We start from the raw sequence: 21,332 nt of genomic DNA on the forward strand, positions 1-21,332 counted from the left end.
TAACTTTAACTCACTGCAGTAGAAAATGCTTATAGAAAATGCCAGCTTTACTTTAAGAGGTACAAAAAGTCAGCTGAATTTAACATAATCAGAAAAAAAACAAAAATTCAAACCACTGTTAAGTGATACTAAAATCCCTTTTTTCAATGTAAACATATGTTTAGAGTCACAATGAATGAAACAACGGAGCCTTTTAAAGATGAAAAGCAGGATATATATTTTGTGGACTAGCTGAATATGTTTTCAATTTACATAACCTTTCTTTTCTATGGTGTAAAATATATTTGTATTGTAATAGATGTTTTCTTCTTATTTACAGACGTGAGGTGAAAATAAGCTAGAAGGAATCATCTGGGACTTGGATGTAGACACTTTGTTACATTCCTGAATCTTCTACGTATGGTGCTTTTATAGACTTTTTTTTTGTTTCTCTTTTTTTGTTTCCTTGTGTGGAAAGACAGGATTAGAAAAAAAAACAAAAAATAAGAAACTAAAAAGGTTCAAAGGACACTTCATGAGAACAAAAGAACAATGTACATTTGTTTATTGTGACATCAAAGCAAGTATTGTAGCATTCTTACACAGAAGAGACACTTCCCCTTGTCAGAAAACTGCGGCAATTAAACAAAATGGCAGATTGGTTGAAAATAAGAATATGTTAAAAAACAAATGATATAAAACTGACTAAGTGAATACACACCTAATATGAAAGCAGCTGTGCTTTATGTCAAGCGATGTGCCTGCTAACACTGATGAAGATGGATGGTCATTGACAGACTAGTGACAATGAAAAGACCAGGAATGTATCTATCGAACTTGTCTACACAGAGACTTGCGACACAATAAATCCTTGCTTTGTGATGTTTAAAACAAAAACCTGGGAAGCCTTAAAAGGACTTTTTTTTGTTTTGTTATTTTACTCCGTAGAGTAATTATTATTACATTGTGGGGGTAATTTAATTAATACAGCACAGTCATGGCACTAAGGCTAAGTTCACATGGGCTTGGATGCACAAACGCATCCAGCATCTGCATGTTTTTGGTGGTGTTCCGTCCGGCTATCAGATGCTCTTCAGAGGGCCCACTGGGGGAGCAAAGAAAATCTATAGCCTGCAGCAACTGGTGCAAGCAAGTTGTTGCAGGGAAACTTCTGGGCAATGCAATTTAACACAAAGCAAAGCCAGTTTTTTGAACACTGGTATATACTGAGCAGTTTGGCTCAATATACCCTTCTGCCCAGGAAGTCAGGGAGCTTTTCAGAAGGGATAAGAATAGTACACCAAGCACCCTCCTAAAGCCCTTGTGAACAAGGCCTGAGATATCACTTGCTTCAAATTTGGTCTGTTGTTCTTTGTGATCACCATTGGTCATTTTGTAGCAGTGATCTTCCTAGTGTTGACTTTTGTGTGTGTGTGCGCGTGAATGTGTGCGCGTGAACGTGTGCGTGTTTCTGTATTCAATCCTGCCTGACGAAAATTAGAAAATAAAATATGTATATTTGATATATAGATATATATATGTATTTTATTTAATTACATTCAGTTTACCAAGCTAATTGGATTGGAAAAGCACTATGTAATGCTTCTAATATAGCCCTTGGGTCAAGAAACAGGTTTTTCAGGCACCTGATGTGTATACAACGAATGCAGCCATCTTGTGGGCTCAACCAGTGTTCCAGAGGAAGCAGCTTTAGAAATCCACAGAAAACTATCAAGAGTGCTAACTTACCATTTGCAAAAATAAATTCACACAAAATGCTACCACTATGTGGAGGCAACAGGTACTCTGTAAGAATTTTTGTTTTAATCAGTATTTGTTTGTGGGGTCTCTGTGTTAAGACAGTTTTTAGTGTTTTTAAGTAAAAAGAAAAAAAAACAGTACATGATGGCATAAAGGTTTTTTTGTAGCTTTGTTTCCTTTATACACAACCCCCAAACTGTCTCAAATGTATGTTAAGAGGACCTGCCACGTGCACATAAATTTAACTATATTTTATTCGCTAATCTTTTAAATTGTTTCAAATGATTTCTGCTCCAGTAAGCTGCTGCAATAAATTATCATCATTTATTTTACCTGCCTTTGTTGTATGTAGGTAATTCCCAGGTCAGCTTTGTAGGTGAGTCGCCATATTCATTGATAGGGTGAGTGTTGGCTTGATCGAGCAACCTGAAACTCTCTATACCTTCATTACAAGAGAACTGTACATATACATATGCAACACTGTTCGACAGGCCACTCATTTAAACAGTACCTACGCTACAGATCTACATGGAGTCTGCAAAGCCAAGAATAATGAGAAAAAAAAACTAAATACATTAGTGAATGGATAATAAAAATGATTGACTTAAAAACCCAAAAATTGAATGCCGAAATGTGTTTGCCATTTTTTTTTACTGGGCTAATGTTTTAAATTGTTTGGGATATTAGCTCTTTGGAGACCTGTATTTACCTGTACAGCATGCTGTTTCTGGTCTCTTCCAACATGCCAGTGAATTGAGCGGGCCTTTAGTATGATGGCCTTTGTGATCTTTTGCAGGAGTCCTTATCAAGAAGCTTAAGTTGGCAAATGTAAACTAACAGCAAGTGGTTACCATGAGTAGGTCTTTTATAGAAGTGGTTTTGCAAAAAGATTGCTGGGCACTGGGCCTTCTTTAATTCAGTCAAAGTGAATAGAAGGCCTTTTCCAGCAGTTTGTCTCAAAGGTAAAACATTTACAAAAGAAACCCTTCAAGTAACACATCTTTAAGAATTAACACACCTTTAAAAGGAAAGTACAGCTAAAATGAACGTTTTATAACCGTGTCCTTGCTTTGACATAATTCTTGTGTTTCCTGTTTTGGTTGCTGGTGGAAACAATACGCAGTTCTCCCCCAGTTTTCTGAAAATAAAAATGTCTGTGTGTTTTGTGTGTATGTATATAAAATATATACACATATAAACACATATACATAATAAATATGTATGTATGTACATATATATTTACATTAAAAAATATAAATATATATATATTATGAAAAATGTTTACTGTTTAAATATACCATTTGATCCTTCTGATCTGGCTTATTTTTAATAAACGAGTCATTACAGAAAAATGAAAAACCGCTATGACTTTATAGCCTTTTAATATTTCCTCTAGCAGGATGTAAGCTAAATGAACCATATACAAATGATAAGAAGAGAAAAGGTATATTTAGTCCATACGTCCTGAAATTATGTTTCCAGTGTGTCTGCATAATTTAAGATTTAAATAAAATACTCTATATTAATAAATCATGGGATATCTGTGCAACGTCAAGCTTGTGCCAGTTGCCTAATAATACTGCTAATATTTTTTTTATTTCTCTATTTTTTTTTTTTTCATTATGCAGTTTTGGTTCATACACAACAAACATTTCAGGTTGTGAAATGGACCTTTTTATTTTTGTAAGTGCATTGTACAGTGTCAAGGTAGCAAGAAAAAAAAATATTTGCTACATGTATTTGAACAAATTCTAAATTCTTTATTTTTGGTAAAAAAAAATGTATGCTTATGTGTATTCAACAGAAATGTGTTATCTTTTTTTGTAAAGTTGAAGTTTGTATTTTTATCTAAAATTAACATTTTTATATGAGTACGAAAAGCCTACTATGTTTTCTTGAACCAAAAAATATGCATTGTGTGGTCATATTTTTGTAGCACCATATCATACAAATATTTAACTCTGTTGCAAATATGTGTCGTAGCACTTGGTTTGTGATATCCTATGTTGTTCTGCTGCTGTATGCAAAACTGATAATCTAAATATTATTCCCCGTGGGTCAATTTGTGGTAAGAGATTTATTTAAGGGACTACCTTGTTAGTTGGCCTTTCATTATGTATATTTAAATGTGTTCATTTTTTTATGAGCTTTTCCATTTCACAAAAGGGCTTCTAAATTTAGCTTCAGATTTCTGCTGACCCTATGAGTACTGTCGCTTTGTGCAACATGTAGGTGCCTCCACCCAACCATTTCTATGGTTGACTCTCCTCCGCCTTCTTGGTGTTTTATGACTGTCTGTTTCTCCTGCCTACTGATGTAACTGAGAAGAAGACAAACTTTCAGGAGCTAAGTCAATATGGCTGTAGAAGCTTTTGTCTAGTGGCAACAAAAATATTCCAAGTAGCAATATGGTTATGTACAGGTAAAATTCAACATTTAAAGGGTGATGTAGATGGCTCAGAATTGTATTTTACTTGTCTTTCCCAAAATTACAAAATAAATTATGCTCTCTGCTGATTGGAGAACTCTAGTTGTGACTCCGCAGGGGGGATATCTGGCCTCTGCAGGGAGACCACTGCTTCCCGGCAAAAAGCAAGGGTCTTTCTTTACAGCACACCTCTTTGTTTTGATGCACCTGGAATGTATTTAGCTAATTTGAATTGAAAGTTTGAAATTTAGTTGGGCTTTAAAAGTATTTTACTTTATTCACCCTAAGGACTGTTGTTTATCGGTGTTTGCTTCCTGGCTGCACTGTGGAGTTAAGTACTTTTGTGTCACAGACCCAAAACAAGTATGCAGTAAATTAACTCTTTATCTCCTTAGTCATTTGATATCACTGATCAGGGTTGTAGCTAACATGGGCCGAGTGAGGCACTCGCCTCAGGCGCAGCTGAGAGGGTCACGGCCAGGGCCAGCCTGGCTGCGGCCCCCTTGCCCCTGTTGCCATGGCGAGCACAGGGCACCATTGGCAACAGGGGCGCCAGGCGGCCAACACTGCCGCGGTTCGGCAGGGAAAAGAGGAGCGGATCTCCTCGGATCGCCGCTGCTCTCCCCCACCTGTATAGGCAGAGGACTCTATGTCCTCAATCTCTTTTTCTATTTCAAAAGGGAAATGTCAGGGGTCGGTTTAGACCCCTGATATTTCCCCGATGCCCCCAAAAAGTAAAAAAAATAAATAAATGTAAAAAAACCCACACATTAATGCACACATTTTACTAGACATGTGCAAAGACTAAAAATTTGTTTCGGACGAAACGAACGGAAACAAAATATGTTTTCATTAGTTTCGTCAAATGAAACAAATTTTTATGCTATTTTGGATTTGGCCACCAGCGCATTCTGCACATGCGTGCCACCATCCTGGAGGTGTGGTGCATGATGTCACATACCGCACACGTTTGTTGGAGGGCACCATTTTCTGTTCTTGCCTCGGGCACAAAAGGAACTAGCTACGGCTCTGTTACTGATACAGAAGGGGATCAGCGACAGCGCTGCAACTAACATTTTTCAGGTGGAAGTCAACAACGTCAGCCTATGTATATTTTTTTAGGTCCGGTTTCCCTTATGTTTACCCTTGTAATGTGTCCTACTTACATATATATATAAATAGGACACAAGTTATATGTCTTCAAATAGAAGATAACATATATAAAAGTTATGGTTACCCTTTGAATTTATCTAAAATGTTTTATGCAAAGAAATCTGAAATTAATTTGTGGAAGTAGATGTTACCACCTCTGTAGGGATCCTGTTTGATACAGCAGTCAGTTGAGGTGAGCTCACTTTAGCCTAAATGTTGAATGTTTAAAAAAAAAACACACACTTTTGATTTTCAGACCTTTAAAAGGTGTGGACCATAATGTAACGGCAGTATTTCCAGGTATAAGGTGGTTTTACTTCTAAGGTATTAGGCAGTAATCACCTACGGAAACCTTCATGGGAGTTGTATAAGTGGCTGTTGTACATAAATGTAAATTGTATTTTTGAATATTTTTTTTTGAGCCTTTAAGTCTTACACAACATGTAATGCTGTGATTTTTTTCTGTTGGTACTGCTCCATGTTTGGACATGAAACATCTTTTTCTTATTGTGTTCAGTTAAGGATAAAAATGGATCATGTGGGTATGCGCAGTAGAGGTTGTGTTGGAAAACTGTGACATCATGAGCCAATATTCACAAAATTTCCTACAATCTGCTCTTACTAAATTAATAAATTTCAGTCCTATTAATCCTCATACGTTTCAATATAACTAAAAACAACAAACCTCTTTATGTGACTACTACAGTTCTATACTCCAAAAAGAACTATGAGGACCTGCACCATAGATGAGGCAAATAAACAGACACCACATCCCAGATAGGCTATAGAAGGATCGATCAGAAAATGGGACTTAATAGGTGTTGGACGCCTGAAAAAGTCCCATTTTTTGCAGTTGGCTTTTTTCATCCACCCGTCTGTATTGCAAAAACGATCAAAAGAGAAAATATATGAACAGGAACATGTTGGATTTACAAATGTATTTCTTTATTCCATTGCAAAAACATTTAAAACTGATCCATCACAGCTACATGCTTATGTTCCTTGTAACCCACTTCAATCATGTCCAAAAAGAGGCATATAAGTACTGCTTATTATGATATACTCATAACGTGGCATTCTTGCCAAAGATATTTAAGCAATATAAAGCTCAGTGTGATATATCACCATCTGCTTTCAACTAATTGCGAAGATTGGAAATTTCCTATATCCAGTCCAGGTTTCACATAGGTGATAGGTCCACTCTGATGTATCACAAAATAGTGCAACAATAATTTATTAAATAGCTGTTAGCCAAGCTCTTTTGGATTTATAGCGGGAAGGAATTCGTACAGACTAACCACTTTTAAAGTTTAAAATGAATCTGCCAGGAGGTATACAAGGTTATTGTATAAATTCTGATCCATGCCCCCAATTATCTGATCCTTGGGACGTATTGTTTAATGCTAATTTGAGATTTCTTCATTCTACTATGGAGATTTTTTGGCTTGTTCCTCAATCTCCCTTGCACTAGGTACTTATCTAGGGCAAAGGAGATTGAGGGACAAGCCAACATTTTCAGATTTCAGGGCACAAAAGACAGAGCTGTGGACTTCACTGAATGTTTTTACAGTTGGCTCACTGTTCCACCATACCCTTAGCACTGAATTTATTTTATATATTACTTGTCATATTAAATAGTATAGGAATCAGACGTATTTTTTTTTAATTAAATGCTTCCATATTTACACATCTGGAAGTAAATATATTCCTTTCAGGATTTTTTAAAGTGTATGTATACCTATATATTTTTTAGTTTTAGATGTGGGGAAGGAATAGATCTCCTGTCAGGTTTTACTGACCTGGTAGGCTCCAGGTCAGACTTCACTTCCTGTCTATTAAAAGGTTGTCCCGAGAATATAAAGTAAGGGAAACTCTCTCTAATAGCAACACAAACAGAAGTCAATTGTTTTATAAGTTAAGTGGGAGAATGTTAGAATGTCTGTAATCCATTTATGGTTGTCTGTTTCCCTGTGCCAGATTTTTCCTCATTTCCTGTCTGATAAAGTTGTCCCAGAACAGAAAGCAAGAGAAAATCTCTCAAACAGAGCCCCAAATGAGCAGTAAAACCTTATCTTTCACTATTCTATCCAAAACCAAGCCATTCACTAAAGCAGCATGCCTTTTTTATTCAGTACTCTTGAATACAGTCTTATGCATTTGCTGTCAAAGGTATACAAATGGCTTTATGTTATTGAACATTATTAACCGTCACTGAGTAGTCCTATCTGACCACTTTTATTGTGTATGAATGATAAAGTGAAAGGTTCATCCTATCATTGAAGTGAAGCATCAATTTTATGGTTGCAGTCAATGTTTAGCCTATTCGTTTATGAGAAGCCGATGACTAAACTAAAGTAGTGTTGATCTATAATACTTTTGCCAGCTTGAAAATTACATTCAGGTACAACAGTAGTATTGAGTCTCATTTAGGAATTGATGAATGAAAACTGGTCCAAGCAAACTGGGACAAAATTAAAGTTAATCTGGTTAATCTTTCTTTCACTGGAAAAATTAAAATTCAATGCATTTGTTTGCTGTGGGCCAATGTTCTATTGGTTTCCATGCTTTAGGTTTTATACATCCCTAAAGTATGAACATAGCACACAACACCTGTTAATCATGTTAATTATTTCAATATGTTATTGGGTAAAAAGCCTATGACTTGTATCTATAGGGAGCAAATAATGCATCCAATATTCAAATAGGTAAAACATTATGCCTGACAGAATGCCGAGAGCCACAACAATTTCAACAAAGAATAAGACCTATAACAATCATAATACACTACTTTCATTTGATTGGCTGTATTCTTGTGAATATCCAGTTAACAAAACTAATGCTTTTGGTTACCATGGTACACAATTAAATTCTTGTAAAGCAGTTGCCATTGGTCACTTGAGAGCAATCTGAATTGCAGTTAGAATGGCTCTCTGATATCATATGATAGTAGCTATCACAGAAGTAGGCAAGGGGAGCTTCACAGCACCTGGAGTGCCAAGGTTGCCTACCTCTGTCATAGCTGCTGCATAACTCAAGAACAAAGACTTTTAAGAAAAGACTAATTTAGATAGAGAATACCATTTCATTCCAGTTTTTTACTGAGAATATTTTATTGTGTTAGTAGGTTCAAAACATTTCTTCTTTGAATACATTCCCATCCAGTTTTGCCATGATTGAGGGTTTTCTAGAACAAAATTCAGCCAAGATAATCTTTAGTTTTGCGTTTTTTAGAGTTCTAATTTACTGAGACCGCACCTTGTAATCATTTAGCCACCGAGATGCATTCAGTGCCAAAACTGGAAATACATGTATTAAATTGTGTGTTTGCTCCTTTGCAGTTAAGTGTACGATTCATAATGTAATACCTATGAATGTTTGTGTCTGCGTAAAAAGAGGGAAAAAAAATGAAATCCTGTATAAAAGTGTAATTTATATATTTATGTTTTGATAGGATGCCAATAATTATGCTCATTTTTGTTTTCTTGCCTAAAAATATCTAATGGAACAAAGGCTTTGTATATCCATGAAAATGATGTAGCTGGAATGTATGGTTGTAGCCTTTTGACCACCTCTTATGCGATAGTTCTATCTCTGCATAATGTGCATACAAGTGCGTTCTTTGACATTGCACAGATTTTAAACAGCAAAAATAAAATATCCTATAAGTGATTTTGTTATTGGCTCCTATACATTAGGTTTCTTCCTATCATAATTATTATTTTTAATTAACGTTACTATGTGATACACATGCTTCATAAAGTAAACAAAAAAACTTTGTACATCTTCCTACATTTGTGTCTCAAATGGTCCCCCTCTCAGACACTGCAGCTCACAATGGGAGGGTTTCAGCATTAGAGTCAGTGCTGTCAATCCGGAAAGCAGTGGGCAGGACTAGGTGTGGCCAGGTGCTCATTGACAACCTTCAGACTTGTGAATCAGTACTGACAATGTTGATAGCCAGGCCTCTTGCACATACCTTTATCCTGCAGGCACAACCTATATGAACAGTTTTATTCTGAATTCAGAAGCACTGTAGCACTGTTGCCACACCATCACAGGAAGCTGCATTAGGTGGACTTCACTGGCAGGTATGCTCAACAGGTATTTGTGGGACTTTGCTGCTGCAGCACATACTGTATTTTTCAATGAGAGGTCATAGTTCTACTATAAGCTCACCCAGCTTGGGCAAAATCTAACAAGCAGCTACAACTGCTATACTCATTTGCTTTCTGGTGCTGACCCCTGCAGTTTTTCTATTTTGCCACAAAATGTTCTCAGTCTTTGGACTGAATGACACCCAGTGTCACTCAACCTGTAAGACGGATGACTTTACTGTGAATGCGGGGTGTCAGTGGCTGATTTCCTGAGGGGGCATCACCACAGTGCTTTTCATTCACTTTGTTTTTATGCAAAGTGCTGGAGAGCAGTCATCTCTGAGGACTTCTACTGATAGAGAAAACTGGGAGAGTAAGAGACACATCAGCACCATGTGAGTGATCAGAAGACATCAGAAAAAAGGTAAGTATACAAAAAAAGAGACTACATACCGGGGGTGGGGGGGGGGAAATGGGTCACTTGTGGGGGGAAGAGAGTTGGGCTTTAAAATTAAATTTGAAGATTATTTCTACGGATGCACCAATATATCTGCCGCCGAAACATATCGGCGGAAAATGGCACTTTTGGCAAAATGCCGAAAGTGAAATTTTTCTGGCGATATAGCGGCGCATCCCTGATTTTTCTCCTCCCTGCTGGGCGCTGCTCTGTGTCCCAGCGGGGAAGAAATAAACTGTTACAAGCAGCCAAGTGCTGCAGGAGGAGAGCGCTGTGAGCGGCTGGCGTCTCTCCTCCCCGCTCCACTCAGCCTCCTGTCACAGATCAGAGGAGAGCGGTGTGTGTGGGCGAAGACAGCCAGCGCTGTAACAGGAGGCCGGCGGTGTGGGGGCGGAGTCAGCTGTCAGATCGAGCTCTCCTTCCCGCACCGCTCGCTCAGCCTCCTGTGACAGTGTGTCAGGGTGGAGAGCGAGTACAAACACTCAGTGATCGTTGAGTGTTTGTAAAAATAAAATGTAAAAATATTTAAAAAAGGAATAAAAATAAAATACAAATTTGTTATATAAAAGTTAGGAAAAAAAATGACTTTCGGTTTCGGCTCAGCATTTTTTTTTCATTTCAGTTTTAACATTTTAATTTTGGTGCACATCTAATTATTTCTAATTCCATTATGGAACCGGGAGCTGTTAAATGGGGTTTCACCTGCAGCTGCACTTGGAGGAAAAACCTGGTATCATGGTCCAACCGTTGAGATATAATTATTGCAGTTGATTGACTAAAGGCTAATAGGCTTTGCAAGGGAATTTACCCTTAGTTTGGTGAATAAGGTGAAGCTCTGTGGACTTGTATCATGCAATCATGTGTGAGCATCGCACATAATTGGGTGTTCTATGGTGAATTTTCACCATATCACCTTGCAAATTAAACAGCCTATATGTCTTTCATGAATATACCCCAGTATGTTAAAAGCCATCCGTGCTTCCTTGGCTAAATTATTACAGATTCAGTTAATAAACCAAACAGCTGATACTGTGAGATATCTTGATGGACCTGTGTCTTTATTCAACCTCAAATACTATGTAACTAGAGCTGCAGCTAAACTTGCAAAGAGATGAAAGGTCTATAATTTTTTATTATAGGTGTATTTTAAATGATAGAGACAGAATATCAACCAAAAATACAGAAAAAAACACATGTTACAAATGTTATAAATTGAGTTGCAGTTCAGTGAGTAAAATAAGTATTTGATCCCCTATTAACCAACAATAATTCTGGCCCCCACACACTGGCACACAGATTAGTCAATTTACGAAGGTGCTCCTAACAACAACTCATTATGTATATAAAAAGACAGCTGTCCACAGAATCTCTTTCTTCCATTCAAACCTCACCACTATGGGCAAGACTAAAGAGCTGTCAAAGAACGTTAGGGACAAGATTGTAGAACTGCACAAGGCTGGAATGGGCTACAAGACTATCAGCAAGAAGCTTTGTGAGAAGGAAACAACTGTTGGAGTGATTATTCGCAAATGGAAGGAATACAAAATAACCATCACTCTGCCTCGGTCTGGAGCTCCATGCAAGATTTCACCTCATGGGGTAAGGATGATCATGAGAAAAGTGAGGGATCAGCCCAGAACTACGCTGGAGGAGCTTGTGAATGCTCTCAAGGCAATTGGGACCACAGTCAACAAACAAACCATTGGTAACACAATACACTGCTGTGGATTGAGATCCTGCAGCGCCCGCAAGGTTCCCCTCAAGAAGGCACATGTACAGTCTGAAGTTTGCCAGTGAACTGCTAAATGATTCAGAGAAGAATTGGGAGAAAGTGCTGCGGTCAGACAACACCAAAATTGAACTCTTTGGCATTAACTCGACTTGCCATGTTTGGAGGAAGAAAAATGCTGACTATGACCCTAAGAACACCATCCCTACAGTCAAGCACAGAGGTGGAAACATTATGCTTTGGGGCTGTTTTTTCTCTGCTAAAGGTACAGGCTGACTTTGCCGCATTGAGGGGCCAATGGACGGGGCCATGTATTGTCAAATCTTGGATGAGAACCTCCTTCCCTCAGCCAGAACACTGAAGATAAGTCATGGATGGGTCTTTCAGCAGGACAATGACCCAAAACATACTGCCAAGGCAACAAAACAGTGGCTCAAGAAGAAGAACATTATGGTCATGGAGTGGCCTAGCCAGTCTCCAGACCTTAATCCTATAGAAAATGTATGGAGGGACATGAAACTTTCAAGTTGCCAATCGACAGCCAAGAAACCTTAAGGATTTAGAGAAGCTCTGTAAAGAAGAGTGGACCAAAATCCCTCCAGAGATGTGTGCAAACCTGGCAACCAACTAAAGAAACATCTTACCTCTGTGCTTGCCAACAAGGTTTTCTCCACCAAGTACTAAGTCATGTTTTGCTTGGGGATCAAATACTTATTTTACTCCCTGAACTGCAACTTAATTTATAACATTTGCATCATGTGTTTTTTCTGGATTTTCGGTTGATATTCTGTCTCTATCATTTAAAATACACCTATGATAAAAATGATAGACCTTTCATTTCTTTGTAAGTGGACAAACTTACAAAATCTGCAGGGGATCAAATCATTATTTTCCTCACTGTATATATTTTATCTCAGTAATTTTGACAGTTTACTGAGCAACTATGGATGAGATGAGCAGTGCTAAACAGGGGTTTGGTATATGTTTTTAAAGAAGAAATCAACAAAAATAAGCACATCTGAGCTTTTTTACAGGTCTTGATATACATCAACAATTTATACACTATATTTTCACATGCCCTCAAGGAGCTTACAATCCATAGTCTCTATCATATACACATGCAGGAGCCAATTTACCATCCAGCATGTTTTTAGAGAGTTGGTAGAAACCTACACAAGCACAGGGAGAACATCAAATAGTGTTCTTGGGATTTGAACCAGGGACCTCCATGCTGCAAGACAGAAGTGCTAACCACTAAGCCACTGTACTGCCCATTTTCTCTTCAAGGTTGATAACGCAACACAAGACAGTAAAAGTATACTATCTGTAAATATAATCCATTACATCCCTTGTGATGCCTTCACAACTAAAAACTGTTCTTGAAAACAACAAATTTTGACCTTCAAAAATTTGTTTTCACTTTCCAAACATAAAATAATGCATGGACACTTCTGCCTTGATGGTTTCATGAAGGGTTAAGCTACATGAGCAATTTTTAATTACTTGCTACTGATTTAACAACTTGATGACCATTGCCTCATTAGGTAAGAGCTGCACAGGAGATTTTTAATAGCTCAGATATGCTACTAAAATTGCTAGCAATTTACCAATTGGACCAGCAAATTATTGCTAAACAGATAGACCAAAAAGCTCTCAATAGGGCAGGCTATACAACTTCCACATTGTAGCAACCCATTGCTATAACTAGAAATGAATCACTAGCAATTTTAGTAGCATGATCGAACAACTAAAAATCTCTGCAGCTCTAACCTCGTGATGATTGGCAGAAAGTGGTTAAAACTCTCATTAGTAGGAGATTAAAATTCTAAGAATCTCTGTAAATTATTGCAAAATGTTTTCTAACTGCTAAATAGCATACTGTGTATACTCATTCTTATGGCTCACATTCTTTTAGACCTGCAACAGTAGCGCATATGGCTTCCAGCAAGAAGCGAGATGAGACATATTAAAATTTTCCAGTTTATGGAGTCCCTGATAGCACCAGTTAAATATAATCAGTGACATTGTTTTCTGCACCTATAATGCAGAAGTAGTCAATGTGTTCTTAAAAAAACTTTAGGTCTGAAGAAAGTGCTGCTACAGCCTTAGTAATACTAATTAAAAAATAGTGGCCAAGCAGGAAAATGGCTCTGCTAAGGGAGATAGAAATGGATAGCAGTATCTAGACTTCAGCCTAGATTTCAGACTAGAAGGTTGTATAAGGGCAGCTTTCTCTTTCCCTTTGAAATCACTGATTTAATAGGCAGTGTAGTCTGCGTTGTGCATGCTACAAAAGAGGTCATATGGATTTAATATGACTTTAAATAAAAGGCCTATGGAAGGGTTGAGGTGAAGGCTTTTGCTCGGAATGAAAAATCCAGCATTGTCTCGGACAGAGACAAACAAACCATAGCTTAGGGATTTGGTCAGTCGATGGGAGCCAAGAATGAGTCAAATCCACAGAGAAGATTAAGTTATTTTCATTCGCTTTGGAAGTCACATTAGAGATCTTATGACCAAAAAAAAAAACATTTTTTCCTTAGATTTTGGACAGAGATGTGACAAGGAGGTATAATTATGGGGCATCTTTTGGGAGCATAGTCTCCTTCAGAAATGTTATGTTTTTTTTCTCAAAGTTCACATGAGAAGGCTGACTTTCTGCTGGGATTTTATTTAATCTGTATCTTTTCTGATGTTAAATTCTGAGGTAATAAAAAGTTGAGTAGCTGCCTGTAGCATAAAAAAAATGCTTCACCCAACGTACATGTTTGTGAACATACATGCAAAGGACTGAAATAATTTTAATGAAGGGGCATATGCAATTGCCCCAGCTCTCTGGTTCACCAAAAGGCATAAAAGGCAGGGCACTGGACAAAGCTCTAGGGACAAAATTGAAGTGAAATAGTTTGATACATAAGTGTAATCATAGCAGATTACATTGTATTGTGTGTATTCTGTGTACATTGCAACTTTTCACTTTTGAATTTCCCGCCGGCTGTGATGCCCGAAAACAAAACTAAAAGTCAGATGCCGGCATCGGCAGGCCGCATACAGCAGAGGACGCCGCGTGCTCACAGGGACAAGGTAAGTGACACTTTTCTGTGCATTCCCGAGTCTGGCTCGGGGGTTACCGCTCCTGGTATTGAAAATTAACCCCGAGCCAGACTCGGGAATACCACCAGGGAGGTTAAGAGGGGCCATTAAAACGAACTGTAAACCTAGCAATGTATCATGTATAATCTTTAATGTATGTCTCACACTTTAGAAGAAAGACATGCATGTTGCATCACATAGTGTAACGCATGTCCATAAGTGTGATAGAGCCCTTAAAAGACCAGGACATTTCTACACTAGCAAAACTATATATGAAGCAGGTGCAGTCCTTTTTTCCTTAGAATTGCACATTTTATAGGAATTTGAATTCTGTATAGGAATGAGTTAATGTGCCTGGGTTCAGTTTGCAGGGGTTTGTTGAAGTCCGAAAATTGCAAAGGTCTTTTACACAAGATGGATGGGACTTAAACCTACCTAAGCTGTGCGGAGCCAAAAGCTGGTCCAGTCCCAGCCATTGTCCCACCCTCCACTGCTATTTTTTATGTTTTACATTTTTTACACTATGTTCAGCTTATTATTTTAAATCTTTTTCATTTTTTTTCTTCCTCATATGGCCATCCCACACCTCAAACACGGTAGGCAGGGATGGAAGATCACCTGAATTAGGGGCAGAACAGCCTTTTTATGCTGCCACAGACATGTATACTGCTAGAATGGTCTTGTCATGACTGCATCAGTAACAAAGATATTGTACTCAACCCAAATCGAACTGCCAATCTAAAGAGGATTGATGTGAATGCCAAAGCTATCAGGCTTATTTTGTTGTAGCGATTGCATGGAGGCCAAGAAAATCAAAGCTTAGGAATATTTCCTGATTGTTAAAGTCGACATTACTCCCTTGCCTGACAAAAATGTTTGATAAGAATTCACCAGATAACTTAGCTTAAACAATCCAATCCTCATGGCAGAGTCACCTTTTTGTTGCGGAAAAAGAAAGAAGAAAAGATTAATTATCTGTTCATTCAGCTCATTGTGTAAGGCTTAAGTGTATTTAGGCAGCTACTGATTACTATACTGTTTTGTGAACTCTTTATAAATGGTTATATAAGTTTCTAAATTAAAAAAGAAGAAACCATAGGAGATACAGCAGTGTAAAACTGTCCAGCAGCAGGACAGTTTTAAGCATGGATAATAGGCCTAACTGGTGTATGCCTAACTTTATTTAATCTATGGGGTGGTGGGGGATGCAGTGCATGTAAGTGACATAATGCAAGGTGTTTTAGGTTCACACACTTCTTGCACTAATTTATTTTTCTTTCCATTATTAAAAAAAATAAGCTCTTGAATGGTCTGGCGACAACAAGTGCATGATACCCTCTAATCGACCCAACCTTGAAAATAAAGGAAACAAAATAACTCAGGATAATTTAAGGGCACACCCAACAACTAAAATCTAATAGAAGCTTCAATGGCTGGTAATACTGATACAAAGATCGTTGTTTGGGCACTTTGTGTTATAGGATGACAGGATTCTGCCTCTGTCTCCTGTCTGTTATGACTGTGGACAGTCCATGTGGAGAGGCTGTAAAAAAAGGCTGCAGTGCACACATCAGCAGAATGTATGTTTAAATTATTCCCTCCCCTCACCCCCAAATTCATCAAGATATACAACATTTGTCTTCGTAATGGACATTAATGAAGGGTTTAAAAAAGGGTTTAATAAATACTATGTGTTGTCTTTTAAATATAATTGTTGAATTTTAGTACGTGTGGAAAAAAGTGTGTTGTCTGTCTTCTCTAGCATCATCCCCTACAAGGTTATATCGGCAATAAAACAACAGGTCCTATATTAATTCTGTGCTTTTTTCTTTTCAATTAGGAATAATTTTTTATTGTTTTAGTTGCTTGGTAATTTACAAATGAAAAAAGTGTGTGGGACACAGGCGACTGAGTGATCAAAAGAAGGAAGCATTTCATAAGTGCTTAGGGCTTGTCACAGGGTCACAAGTGAACTCTATATACATCTGGTGTACATTTAATTTAGTAGCGCAAATGATTAGCTGCCTTTACAATGTGGTTCAGAGCACTGTGCAGCTTTGCTTAAGATCGAGGCTGGAAGCCCCTTTCTAATATCTGTGATTTTTGTTTGTTAAACATATCCACTTACACTGTCTTTTCCCAGATCGTGCTTTTGGGCGGTCATGCTTGAATACCTTAATAATTTGTAAATGGTTTAGAAAATTTAATCTTCAAATCAAACATCTGGGTAATGTCCAGGGTCACCTGTCTTTGGCTGAAAATCGCTCATGGTTACCAAGCATGAAAAGAGGACATTTTCCCGTGAGAATGCTGTTGACAGAAATTAGGTCAAGACAGGTTTACCGATGAATTCAAGGCTAGCTGCACATCTCAAGACTTCTGCTTTAATCTCTGATTGTACATCTTTTTAGCGTTCTGATAGCTGAACAATAAACCATTGTAATCCTTGACAAACTTAAAATTGGCCTGATTTTGATTTTCTTGATATATTCCATGCAGGGAAAAGCAATTATTGGTACTAGCTTAAATAAATAATAACAAAAAATTTGTCCAAAAGTGAGTGGGAGCCATTAAATGATAGAACTGCTTCATTTCAAGTTTGCATAATTGTATTTGTGTTAAGTGTACCTTCCATGAGATAAATATTTAAGATGTCATTGCTGATATTCTTCACTGCAGCTACTAAATGTGACAGCTTTCTGCTCCGGGCTGTTGGGTTCTAGGATGTGAGCAGCTGCCGGCACCCTAGAACCCAACAGGCCTGATCAAGAAGCTGTCACATTTAGAAGCTGTAGTAAATGATGCATCCACAGCCGCACTCAGCTGCCAGTTGGGATATTCCCTAGCCAGCAAGTGAATGTAAACAAAGGGGTGGAGATAATAGCTGATGTCAATGACCAAATACGGGCATGGCACAATAGAACACCAACCAGGTTGAAAAATATTACTGGTGATCTTTTGTCATGGTCACCCTTACCCGTAGCTCCTACTACACAGGATGCAGATGTTTGAAGTTGTTGCATTTTCTGACATAAATGCAGTTACGGCATCAAGAGTTCAAACAAGCTTGTCTTGCATGTTCAATACAAGTATAATTATGGGCTTTTCAACAATGCAAATGGACAAATTCAGAAAAGGAATTGAGCCCTGGACTTCAACATTACTCAAAGATTATACATGCATTGTCCTTAGTTGATGGCTATTGTATGTGAACCTCGTCACCAGGGCCAGATTTCCCACAAGGCCACATTTGGGTGACAGGGAGTAGAGGGGTGGCACCACTGCCGGGCGGGTAGTTTTTTTTTTCAACATTTTGCAAGCAGGGCTAAATGTAGAGTGGGGAAGCCGCCACTCATTTTGTAAAAGTGATCTTGGCAATGCCACCAATAGTCAAGATCACTTGTAATAAGCCTGCAGGTCCCCCCCCGCTGCCCCCCCTCCATGGTCCATCGCCACCTCTAGCTGCCTCACTCCCCGCTGTGGTTTTCAGAGTCCCCCGCTCTCCTAGGGGACCCGGGACCATGTCATAACGGGGATCAAAGCGGAGAACCTCCGTTCTCCACTCTGCTCCATGTAAACACTGAGACAGGAGAGCTGTACTTGCAGCCTTCCCATTTAAGCTGCCACAGGAGAACCAGCACAGTGGCTAGAACTGCTGTATTGGAATTGACAGGTTCAATAAAGAGGCCCATTAGGGGAACCTGGCATTAGGGGAACCTGGCCTTGGGGCAGCAGAGAGTAAATCTGGCCCTGCTCATCACTTACTAGTACCAAAGACCTTGAGACAGCACCTTATACAACTTGCACATGAGAGCCACCAAAGGATTGTAAGAACAAAGGCAAGGATATATGAATTATACTGGTAAAATCTGCTACAGCTCTCTCTACAGCCTTCAGCAGGGAAAGTGACCAAAAGGAACTAGTGTCTGACAATGGACCACAGTTTACTAGTGTTCCTCTTTCTGCGTCACCAGTGTTCTCACTTTCTTTTTTTTATTATTTTTACAGTAGCAGGTTCTTTTGCTGCATCATTGGTATTCCTCCTTCGGCATCGCAGGTGTTCCTGGTTTTTTTTTTTTTAAATTTTTTTTAAATTTTTCATAATAAGCCATTGTACAACAGTTTATAGTGCCGAATCCCGAATCCCAATACCCTTTTATGGCCAATAACTTGTATACAAGCCTTCAAAATGGGGACATTTGATTTTACGAGTTCTGGTCCCTTAGACTTGCATTGAGTTCTAAGAACTTTTAAGTTCTTTTAAGTAAGAACTTTTCCCCTGTTCTAAAGTTCTTGTTAGAACCGAACTCATCAGTTGCCCAGACTGTTAATGATCAACACGATACTGTTAAGGCATATACTGATCAGAAACACAATGCAAGCATACAGTCAGCCTGGATCTCTAGTTAGAAATAACAAAAATGGCTTATTGAAACAGGAACAATCCATATCCTCCTATTCTCTTAGAGTTACAAGTCAACGAGGACTTTACACCTGTGAATTGTCTGATGGACGCATATAGAAGGGGGCAGGGCTTTTCAGAAGTTTCATTTAACAAATAACTTTTTCCTATTGATACTGATAACAATCAAGCTGGAGAGCAGGAACCCAAACTGCCTAGATATATTCAAAGACTCATCCTCTTGTGTGGAGCAAGGATTATGTAATGTAATTAACATGTATAAGCATGTTTTGTGATATAATTCTTTACATTGTTGTTTGCATTTTAAAATTTTGAGGAGAAAAAAAAGAGACTGTTTCGTACTTCTAGAAGATTATGTGGTGTTCATACCTCTAAACTGTAGATGTCAATATTTATAGTTGGCACATGTATAATACTTTATTTTCTCTGTACAAGTTGGTTCCAATTCCTCTTCCTGTTATCATATACATGTGTTTTATTAACGCCTGGACCTTTTAATAAAGAACTATTCTGCCTCCAGGAAACAACACGTATTTGTGGTGCATTTTCCCAGTGTAATTTACATTAAAAATTTAACACAGTGGCCTGCATGGTAAATTATAGCTCCTTTATGTGAGGAGGTGATCTCGTTTAATTTTTTCTATGAGAGAAGCAGAGAAGCAGATGAAGCCTCTCATCCTAAACTAATTATAACACAAAGTACAGCAATCTCTTCAAATCTTGTACAAGTGGTGTTTCCAGGCAACAGTGTACTTGTAACATCCCTGTTGACAGGAGCAGCTATTGACCTTCTAAAATATGTGCCCATACGTTAGTTTCTGCATCTACATACTGTTTATTTATTTTACATCTTCTTTAAAGGAATCATATGGCAAGAATGGTCTGTCTTATTCAGAGACATTCAGGGAGTTAAAAATCAAAGCCCACATGATACCGATTTACATCTGCCACGGACTCCAGCAACAGGGTGTCTGCACTTTAGTTCCCAGTCCCACCAACCTGCTACAACAATTATAGAGTCCTACTGTTACATCTGGTTCTTCTATCATGTTTTAATAATATCAACTGCCCCAAAACTGCCACAGGGGGTGGGCAAAGCTTGGAACATATGGTCAAAGCTGTAAAGCAGCCTTTCTCAGCCAGGGTTCCATAGAACTCCAGGGTTTCTCCAGAGGTTGATAGGGGTTCCTTAAACAAGGATCAATTTCTGCATCTAAGATGAGCTACCACTGACACTAATGATGTTTTCAGCAATCTATACGTGAGTCATACTTATGACCACCAGTATATAGGAAGCACTTGTCCTACTGAACACTAATCTAGGAGAGCTCTTCTCCACTTACCACCAATGTAACAGATTACTTAACTGACCACTAGTGTAAATTGGCACTTTACTGACCATGGGGGCGGCACTTCTCCAATGACCATCAATGTAAGGGGCCACTTTTCCACCAACCAGCAATGTGAGCAACACTATCATTTTCATTTTCTGTTTTTATTTTCTGGCCATAATTATTAGTTACTTTGACTAATTTATTTTCTTTGCTGAAAAAAAAGAAAGTCAAATAGAGCAGAAATGGGTGTCATATATATACTAAGTATGACACATTCCTTACATTTTCAACATCAATTTCCGTGTATAATAAATATTAGCAGGAGTTCCGTAAGGCCATGAAAGTTTTTTAAATGAGTTCCTTTGTGTTAAAATGTTTATAAAAGGCTTCTTGAGAAATAAGTAAAAACATTCCAAACAGGACTAAAATGTCACTTTTGGGTAGACTGTCACTTTAAAAACAGTTTGATGGGATACAAAATTGGGGACTGCTATTGCCGACATTTATTTATTTATTTGTAAATATGTACTCTGCGGCTGTCACTTTCATCTGTTTTACTGCTGAATGATTCTCTGACCTGGAATTGGTATGTAACTATTAGGTGTTGGAACAACTGATAAGAACATATTTGGGATTGATCTACTAAAGCAGCCTTTCTTAACCAGGGTGCCATGTGACTCTGGGGTGCCTTCTGCCTTACACAGGAGTGCCTCGAAATATTTGCATAGCTTCATACCTTATCATTTGCAGGCAAACATCTGCTGTGAAGGGGGAATGTCTGATGTCAAAGGGGAGCTTTGGATATGAAGGGGGCTCCTAATGTAAAAAAGGGGCTCCTGATGTAAATGGGGAAAGTGTCAGAAAAGGATAAAACCTGATATG

The 21,332-nt window shown here is 38.2% G+C and overlaps 1 protein-coding gene across 2 annotated transcripts in view; it reads left to right on the forward strand.

Moving 5' to 3' along the window:
* PDGFA (platelet derived growth factor subunit A) overlaps window positions 1-465 on the forward strand; it is a 55,649-nt gene extending 55,184 nt beyond the window's left edge. For both annotated transcript variants that reach the window (XM_018572739.1, XM_018572811.1), the window contains one exon: window positions 320-465. Coding sequence is in view for 1 of the 2 variants with exons in the window: in XM_018572811.1 (XP_018428313.1) it covers window positions 320-330 (11 nt within the window). In the remaining variant the exon portion in view is untranslated. The remainder of the gene's footprint in view (window positions 1-319) is intronic.
* Window positions 466-21,332: the final 20,867 nt, after the last annotated feature.

The sequence above is a fragment of the Nanorana parkeri genome, unplaced genomic scaffold, assembly GCF_000935625.1.
Source record: "Nanorana parkeri isolate BGI_ZX_2015 unplaced genomic scaffold, ASM93562v1 scaffold3, whole genome shotgun sequence".
In the NCBI taxonomy this organism is placed as follows: domain Eukaryota; kingdom Metazoa; phylum Chordata; class Amphibia; order Anura; family Dicroglossidae; genus Nanorana; species Nanorana parkeri.